This window comes from Hipposideros armiger, unplaced genomic scaffold, assembly GCF_001890085.2.
Source record: "Hipposideros armiger isolate ML-2016 unplaced genomic scaffold, ASM189008v1 scaffold_288, whole genome shotgun sequence".
NCBI classification, from domain to species: domain Eukaryota; kingdom Metazoa; phylum Chordata; class Mammalia; order Chiroptera; family Hipposideridae; genus Hipposideros; species Hipposideros armiger.
The window spans coordinates 1,002,838-1,012,149 of NW_017731638.1; the positions used below are offsets into that span (position 1 = coordinate 1,002,838).

General features: G+C 37.1%; 1 protein-coding gene across 3 annotated transcripts in view; it reads right to left on the bottom strand.

Annotated features, from left to right (window-relative positions):
- PKHD1 (PKHD1 ciliary IPT domain containing fibrocystin/polyductin) overlaps window positions 1–9,312 on the bottom strand; it is a 460,535-nt gene that overhangs the window by 110,323 nt on the left and 340,900 nt on the right. For all 3 annotated transcript variants that reach the window (XM_019658751.1, XM_019658750.1, XM_019658752.1), the window contains one exon: window positions 8,397–8,554. In XM_019658751.1, the coding sequence (XP_019514296.1) occupies window positions 8,397–8,554 (158 nt within the window). The remainder of the gene's footprint in view (window positions 1–8,396; window positions 8,555–9,312) is intronic.

A 9,312-nucleotide genomic window follows, 5' to 3' on the forward strand; every position in this document is an offset into this window, starting at 1 on the left:
ACAAACAAACAAAACCCCATATAAAGTCACTGAGGGAAAAGGGAAGCTACAGAAAAATTACCATAATAAGTTTTTGGTTTCATGACCAAAATTCATGCTACTGTATTGTCATCACACAACCTCTAGTGGTTAACACTGGCAAAATTCTTTTCTTTGATGTAACAAAGATTAGTTTGTACATGAAGAATGGGTATATATATATATATATATATATATATATATATATATATATTTGGCTTTTTGTGGTTGTTATTACATTGTCTTCCAAAAATGTTACAATGATCGACAGCTATTTTTTTAAACTAAAAAGTCTATTTGCTATCAAGTAAAATGGCAATATGTGAATTATCCAGTTAAATATATCTCTGTATAGCACCCCACCAGATGATTCAGGCCACAGGATAATTATCTAGAAGTGGTTAAGAGCCCAGACTTTGAAGTCAGACAAATATAGATTCAAATCTTCATTCTGCACATTCTAGCTGTGAGACCATGAAAAATTAGTTAACTTTTCTAAATCTCTATTTCTTTAAATGCTGAAAGGGGGTAAAAATCCCTACATGTCATGTTAAGGTTGTTGTAAAGATACCTGGGAATGTCCATAAACCACTTACCATAATGCCTGGCACATGGAATATGCTAGATAAATTGTAACTGTTATTCCTAGTGGGGAGGGATAATTGCTGGAATAATTGCAGTCTTGGTTTGCTTTGTTCTGTGTAGACAGAGCTGTCTGTGTGCTAAAAGCTGATAGATGCAAGAGAGCTAACGCTGGAGAACGTATAGAATGAAGGAAGAAAACCTAGCTGGAGAGTATCACGTACAGTATAGCCTAGTGTGCAAATCATGGGTTCAGTCCTGGATCTTCAATTAATTAGTTGTATGACTTGAACAAGTTACCTAATGTCCCTACATCAGTTTTCACATCTACAAATGGAGGGAATTATCTATCTCATAAGATAGATCCTCTATCTATCTAAATGAGATAATTCCTCTGAAGGTCTTAGCACAGAGTCAGAAACATGGAAGATACTCTACAAGTATTAGTTGTTAATGGAAGATTTGAGGAGCAAGACAATCTCAAGGATAAAATGCCTACATTGAAGAAAGGAAAAGGAAATGATTCCCATGGATCACATGCCTTTTCACATCATCCTTTAAAAATTACACATGAAAAATCATTCCAATTTACAGTAGAAACTATTTCAAAATGCAGTTAAATATTGTTATGCCACTCACTGCCCGGAGACCAGGCAAGTCATGGGGAGTGAGAGAATAAGGTGAAGGAAAGGTGCTCTTTGAGTCTTACAAAGTATCATCGGAAGCTTTATCTTCCTTTGCTTGGGATTAAAAATCCCTGCAGCCACATATCCCAAAGATTCTAATATTTTCTGAGACTCCACTGTGCCTTTATATTTTAATACCCTGACATCTGGAATCCTAAAAGTCTAATGTTTAACCATAAATATCTGCTAAGATTAAAGAGCTATATACCAAGTTTCAATCTTTGGGGCCTATAATTGCTTGGGAAAAGAGAATGGTATTTCCCCCTCTAGCTAGAAGAAAAAGACCTCTGCAAGCACAGATATTGGCAGACAAATTTTCTAACAACCGTTTCCCCTCTCCATTCTGTCCTCTCATTTTCTCCCTCCCTCTCCCTTCTCTCATTTTATAATACCATCTTGCTGTCATTCCCAGGACAAATGGGAAGAAAGAGAAGCCTAGAAAGCTTAAAGAAAAGACACATTTCAAGACCTAGCAACAAAGAGTTGAGGAAACGTAAGCCACTCAGGCTGTTAGGCAGCTGAACCCACCCCTCCACATTACCTGAGCTTTCATATTATTCAGTTAGAAACCACTTCATCACCCTATGAGCTGACAGTCAAATGCCAGCTTTATTTTCTTTTATATCCACCCAATCTTTTATTTTTGATTTGAGGCCAGTCACTTTTAAGCCCTCCACAATGGTTTATAACTTTCTTTCTCAAGAGGCATCCAAGAAGTAACACAATTTGAAAAATGTTTCTTACCCTCTCGTGGTAAAGAATGAGAAACTCTCACCTGCCCTGAAGGTGAATTGGGTCAGAAATCCTGGTCAAACCATAGCACTTTGCTGGGAATAATGTCAAGGAAAGTGTGGGAAAAGCTTATCATGAGTTTAGGTTTTTTAATATAATGACTCAACGTAGATTTTGAAAAATAAACTTAGCATTGTGTCCATTTTTATCCAGTGATGCATCATGAAAGTGACATTTTGAGGTTATTCAACTCACTTCAATACTTGGAAAAAGAATCTATAATTTTAAAAAATGGTTTGATATAGTCTAGTGTTTCAAAGACTTTATTTAGAATGTAAATACTCCTGTATCATTTTATTGTTTCTTTTCCTTTTGGAAATATATCCAGTGTGTATATAAGCATGTATGTTTATGTCTGTTGGTATTTGGCACAGAGAGATATTCTTGATTTTTCATGAGAAATCGAAACTGCCCACTTTTTAAATTAAAAATAGTAATTGTCTTCTTAACATCCTATTTACTTCAAATGGAACACATAACTCTATGGTAGTGATTCTCAAAACTTAGTATTGCAGAATCACTTGGGGAGGTTTTTTGTTTTGGTTTGGTTTTTATTCTGTGTGTGTTTAAACACAAAGGACAAAGACTTGGGCCTCACACACACCTGTTGACTCAAAATACCCTCAACATACAAATGAATATTTAATGTCCTAGGTGATTCAGATGGTAAGCCAGCTTTGGAGCCACTGTCCTAGCACATCACATGTATCTCCTAAACAGAAGAAAATTTGGCAGAAGAACAAGGGTGTTTTGTTTTGTTTTGTTTGTTTTAAAATTTCCAGTCTTTTGAAGACCAATACTTTCAGAAATACCGTACAACTCATCAGACAAATTAGACATACAAATAAAAGCCCAAGTTCTGTCAGATTCATCAGACATAAAATTACTCTGTCAGATTGCTATGTTCCTAAATGATAAATTTATGTAATTATCTCACTGTGGACGGGTGCAAGCGTTTGTGAGCTAGCACAAGTCAGTGGACCACTTGCACGGTGGTTCGTCTTAGGCCCCCATTATTGTCCACTTCCTAACTGTACTGCCTGCTCCCAGTCCCTCTCCCACCTTTATCCATTCACTCCACAGCAGCTTGTATGATCTTTTCAGGGAGCGAATAATATCCTATCATCTCCGTTCTTAAAACCCTCCGACACCATCTTATTAAATTACACTGGCCTATATTAGGAGCCGGATGCCGACTAGCTCCAATTATCCCTCTTCTCATTCACTACACACCAGTCACACTGGGCTCTTCAGAAGCCTTGAGGCCATCCTTGTCTCAGAGCCCCTGCTCTGACTGGTCTTTCTCCATGGGAGGCCACCTCTCTCTGCTCAGAGCAGTGATTCCTTGCTCCTAATTCAGGTCTCACTGGAAATGTAACTCTATTTCAAATAACCACTTCCTTACACACACACACACACACACACACACACACACACACACACACACACACACACACACACACACACTTCAAACTACCTGTCTCACCCAAAACCCTATTTTCTTTTCTTTATAACTCTCATCACTAATGGAATATTTTTATTTATTTGTTCATATATAGGTATATGTACATATATATGACATATATATTTCCACTGAAACAGAATCTTGATGAAAGCAGGAATGTTATCCTGTTCACCACTATAGTTCCAATCCTTAGAAAGTCACCGGTAGATTGTAGGTGGTCAAAATGCATTCGCTAAATGAAGGAAAATGCCAACTTCAGCACCTACCATGCTAAAGGTGCTCAAGGAATGCTATCTTGCATTTCGTCTCCCTTCTATTGTCTTCATTATGTCTGGGAAATTGTAAAATGTCATTGAAACTAAAGCTCTGATTTTTTTCAGTCCTCTCTCAACACCACCAATGTTCCAAATGTATGAACTAGTGATGCCATCCATTTGTAGAAACAGAATGAGTAAGAAGCAAGTAGAAAGCTTTGATATCTATCTAGTCCTACCTAAATTGGGTATTAATTTCAAGACTGTTTTTCAAAATGATTTGGATTTTCAGATTATCAGATGCCTCCATAATCAAAGTAAATCCTTTCTGAAATAAAATGCAAATGATTCTTAGAAGATCCCCTGCTTGGGATTAACTGCCTGCACTCTATTGCCATGCATATTTCAAAGTTGGCTGCAATGCAAACTTACAGATAAGTACAAAACAAAATTAACAGCTTACTTTTCCCCTGGCTACACACCCTGCATTACACAGATAAAAAACCCACTGGCACAGTATTCCCCATAGCTGATCCACATGGATAATTTTTGCTCCTAATGCTGAGTATATGACAATATGCCGAGACCTGTGGATATCTGTCTGAGTGGGTAGTTTTGCACATGAACTTATATGTGCAAATAAACTGTATTTTGTTTTTTTCAAATTAAAAATAAACCTCAAAGGCAATGGACTCCAAAGGGTTTGTTAATGAAATCAAGAAAGGATGTAAGGGTGTGTTAAACTCAATGCCAGTGGGAATAAATGTGAGAGTTGGTTCCAGTGGTCTCCATTTTCATTTTTGCTGTACTGCTCTCGCTGTTTTATAGAAGACCATGGATTCTTGTCTTGAAGAGGAAAACTACAAAATAGACTTTCATTCTCTCAAGATTAAATTTGTCCTTTTCTCATCCACCAGATGTGAACAGGAATTGGATAGTAGCACAGAAGAGAATGGTTTAAAAAATAAAAATGGATTTGAATTAGGGAAGGAGGGATCTATTCATATTTTGGAAGTCACAGGAAAACACTACAATTCTGCCAGCACCCAGAAGGCACCGTTTAGTATGTGCTGTCTCTTTCACTGCAAGAGGACACAGATTATATTTTTAGTGCAGTAAACAGCAGATTCTACTGCAGGGATCCTTGCAGTTGGCACCTATAGCAATTTCATTTAAAATGTTATAAAGCTTTAAAACATCAGGAATTTAAGGCAGTCAGTCACATATACCTCCTTATATACATTCGGCCACATGCTCATTATTGTTGACACACTGGTACTAAATGGTATATAATAATATAATACATGATGAAACAGGGTTTTACCATGGAGTTATGCTTCATAACCATGACAGAGAGTGATGAAAATAAAATACACCGCACCGCAAGGGCATGTTTGTAAATAGTGTATTTACACCACATGGTAAACAGCCACCTAAGAGTTCATCGAAAGGACATTATTATTCACACATAGAGAATTTGAGAGGTTATTTTAGAGCTCTTATTTGTAACAGACGTTTTCAGTGCCACACTCATGGTTTTTGGCACTCACCTTGACAAACCAAAGACTGCTACTATAAAAACTGATAGCTCCCATCTGAGAAAGGTTTTTCCTGGTCATAGGAAAGAGGACAATTGGCCTTTGTTCTGGGAGAGCCAAAGGGCTGAAGAGTTAATGTCTCCAGTACCATCCCTCAGCCAGAGATAGAACGGGGTTTGAAGTGTAAGTGCCTTAGCTTCCTCACGGCTTAGCTGTGATAATGTTGGGTCATGTTCCCATGGTCTCCTGGAGTTCCCCACCAGATTTGAGCTCCAGCTGTCTACCAGTTTGATATCACAACCTTTACTGGCTTCAGTCCTGTCTCTGTCTCACATCCCCACTTCTCTACTTTGCTGAGTTCACCTCCCCACTCTCTCACATAAACTACTTGGATTCTAAGCCTTGTATCAAAGAAAATCCAAATTAAGATACTATCTTCAGTTTTTATTCATTTGTGAAATGTGACTTTTCACTAAACACCCTGGGACATGTATCCCTTGTCACTAATTCTACATAAATGTGATCCTCACCAAAAACCACAAGTTGAGAAAAACCTCACAATTATTCACAATTAAAATTTAAGGATGTTTTCTCGGTAGCATAAACACCTATAACAGTGGGATGATTCTTAAAACTGATAGAATAACTTACTACAGAAAGCTATTTGAATAGATCTAGTAGTAAATGGGAGACTAGTTGACTATCTCTTTTTTTTTTTCATTTGCTACTCTGGATATATTTTCTCAATATATACTTTTTCCTGAATTTCATTCTTTGGTGCAAAAATGTATTTGATGGTTATATTCCACAGATATAACCAACATATCAAAATGAATATTTACTCAGCATGTTCCATGCACCTCAGCACTGACTTTTTAAAACCTACACTTTAATCCCCACAGCTTGTCACTCTATTGCAAAGATATGCCTTCAACCTATGAAAAACTTAGAGAGAAATACGAAAAAGTATTGAAGCATGAAATTGTATGGTACTTAAAAGACTTATGTGAAACTTCTCTAAATGACAAATGCTATAATGTAGTAGTAGTTTAAATGGAAGAAGGTAGAAACAAGTAGAAAGATACCTGGAGATTTCTTGGTTCCAGGATTCCATATTCCTTATTACAGATATATCCTCAAACCAATGACCTAAAGGCCTGAACTTCTGTATATTCTTGAATGATTTGGGGCAAATGGCATTAATAATCTCAGTTATCAATAAGTCATTCATTTGATCAGTTCATCAACTAATATTTCTTGAGCATCCCCCAAATATATAACAGTAAATAGGACAAAATTCTTTCCCTTATCAAGTCTGCACTCTAAAATGGCAAACAGTCAATCAACAAGTAAACAAGTACATTTATAATACAGTTTCAAGTAATGCAACTCTGACAAAAAATAATCAGGCACAGCAGGGCTAGAGAATAATGGAGGAACATTTATTTTCGATAGGGTGATCAGGGATGGCTTCTCTAGGGAGTTATCATTTAAACAAAGGCGCTAGCTCTGCAAAGAAGTGAGGACAGGATTTTTCTGGCAGAAGAAATAGCCAATGCAAAGGCTCTGAAGTAGGAATAAGTTTATCATAGTAAAGAAAAAATATGCCAATGATGAGTAAGTAAAATGGGTATTACAGAAGATGAAGTGAGATAGGTAAGTAGGAACCAGATACTACAAGACTTTGGAGGCTTACAGTTGGATTTCATTCTGTGGAGGACAGAAAGTCATTGAAAAGTTGAAAAGATCATTCTGGCAATCATTGAGAAATAGACTATGGAGCACAGGAGTGGAAGAAAGAAGACCAGTTAGAAGGCTATTCCCTTGTCAGGTGGGAGGTTATGATGGTTAGAAGTGGGAGGACTTGAGTTAGGAAAAGGAATAAATTATTATTTTTTACTTCAATAACCTCATGAATGATGATACCGATTACTGAGGTGGAGACAGCTGGTAAGAAGCAGGTAATGGATGGAGACAGAGATCAAGATTCCATTTGGAACATGTTGAATCTGAGATGTCAATTATACTTCCCAAGGGAGTCAGTTGGATATACAGTAATACCTTGGTTTGCGAGCATAATTCATTCCAGAAACAAACTACTCGTATTGCAAGCCATCTCCCGTTTACCAAGTTGAAATGTATTAGAAATGTTTGTTCATCTTGCAGAACACTCTCAAACCAAGTTACTCGCAATCCAAGGTTTTACTGTACCAGATCAAAGTTCAGGGTCAAGTCTGGGCTGAAGATATAAATTGGAAATCATCAGCATTAAATGGTATTTCAAGCTTGGACTTGGAAGATTAGGGATAGAAGAAAACAGATCTGAAGACATACTCCTGGGACATTCATACATTCAGAACTTAAAACGGGAAAGAAAGACTAAAAGAGAAGCCTAAAGAAACAGTCATGGAAGTAGGAAGAAAGCTGTGAAAATTCTTTAGATTTACCAAGAGCAGGTTCTACCTGATCGCAAAGAAAAACTCAAGAGTCTCATTGTTTGTGGAAGTAAAAGGACAATGATCTCCCCAGGGGTCCCATTATAAAAATTGATACTAAGTGGGCTTTCACTATATAAGGAAGGAGAAGAAAGAATTTTGATCATAGCCTTTGCCTCCTTCCCTAAGGACAATTAGAAGATGGAGCAAAGGAAGGCAAAACTGTAAGTCCTGATGGAAGAGAAAGAGATTCAGAAGCCAGATGAGCTTGTTCCATGGCTGACGCTGTGAAACAGTGAGCACTGTGGATGCTGCTCAGGCTCAGGTGACCAAGTTAGTGAGAGTATTTTCTCCTCACCTGTGCTTAGAGCTGGGTAGCAGGAACCGGTCCCTTTGACATAGACACAGGCTCTCTCATGGAGGTCACTACAGGGATCATGACATCTGTTCATCACTCAACATCCCTGTGATACAGGTGAGCTGAGCAGTGATTATTAACACAGATTCCAACTCTAGAACTCAGTGCCTCTCCAGGATGTTTTGTTCCCACTGGACAACACGGCCAAAACAGCCCCTTCACATGCATACTCTTTCTAATGGAGGCATCAAATTCCGATATAACCAACCTGTGTTGAAGAAGGATCCAGTCCATTCTGCATCAGTTTTAGGAAATACAGAAACTGGTGGAGGTAGACCCAGGGCTCTCCCATCCAGATCCTTAAAGAGATATTTCCTTGGACTTTCACAATCCGATTCAGGGCAGACCAGTGTTCCTAAATCTTTCCTGTGAAGACAGACAGAAAGCAGCTTTCATTTCATGATAAGCAGCAAAAAGAAAATATATTGGTATTACTGATCTGATGAAAAATAAATTCAACATGATTTTACTATTGATAATGTGTTACATAGACATGAAAGAAAACTCTATAGAAAATGTTATTTCCCAGCTATATGGTCAAGAAGACAGTATTATTAACAAAGTATTCTGGATATATAACCTTTACATAGATTGCTAATTTTCTAAGAAGCAAGATAAAATAAAATGCTCCTAACTATAATATCTACTGAAAATAATGTAATCATTTCTTTATGGAACTTTGGAACCTTGCAGTATTTTAAGATTGTCATTACAAATATCAATTGTATTTGTGCTATATACAAACAAGGTCAAAATAGAAAATCTCATTCAACACATATCTATTAAAAACCTACTACTTATTGATTGAGAAATATAATGGTGATAAATATAGACATGGTTTCTATACTTTTAGAATTTAGAGTCAGGCAAGATATATAAACAAATAACAGGCAATTATAACATTGAATTATAGAGAATTTATTTTATTTCCCCTGGTCTAATACTTTTATTTATTTTTATTTTTATTTTTAAGATTTTATTGAGGAAGCGGGGAAGTGGAACAGACAAGTTGCTGTCCTTTTGTTCTCCAGTCTAGTTGTGGAGGACGTCACTTCACTGGCCCATGTTGGTATTATCATTGCACTCTTCCCGGGTGAGGCAGATCGGTCACTGGCTACTGGACA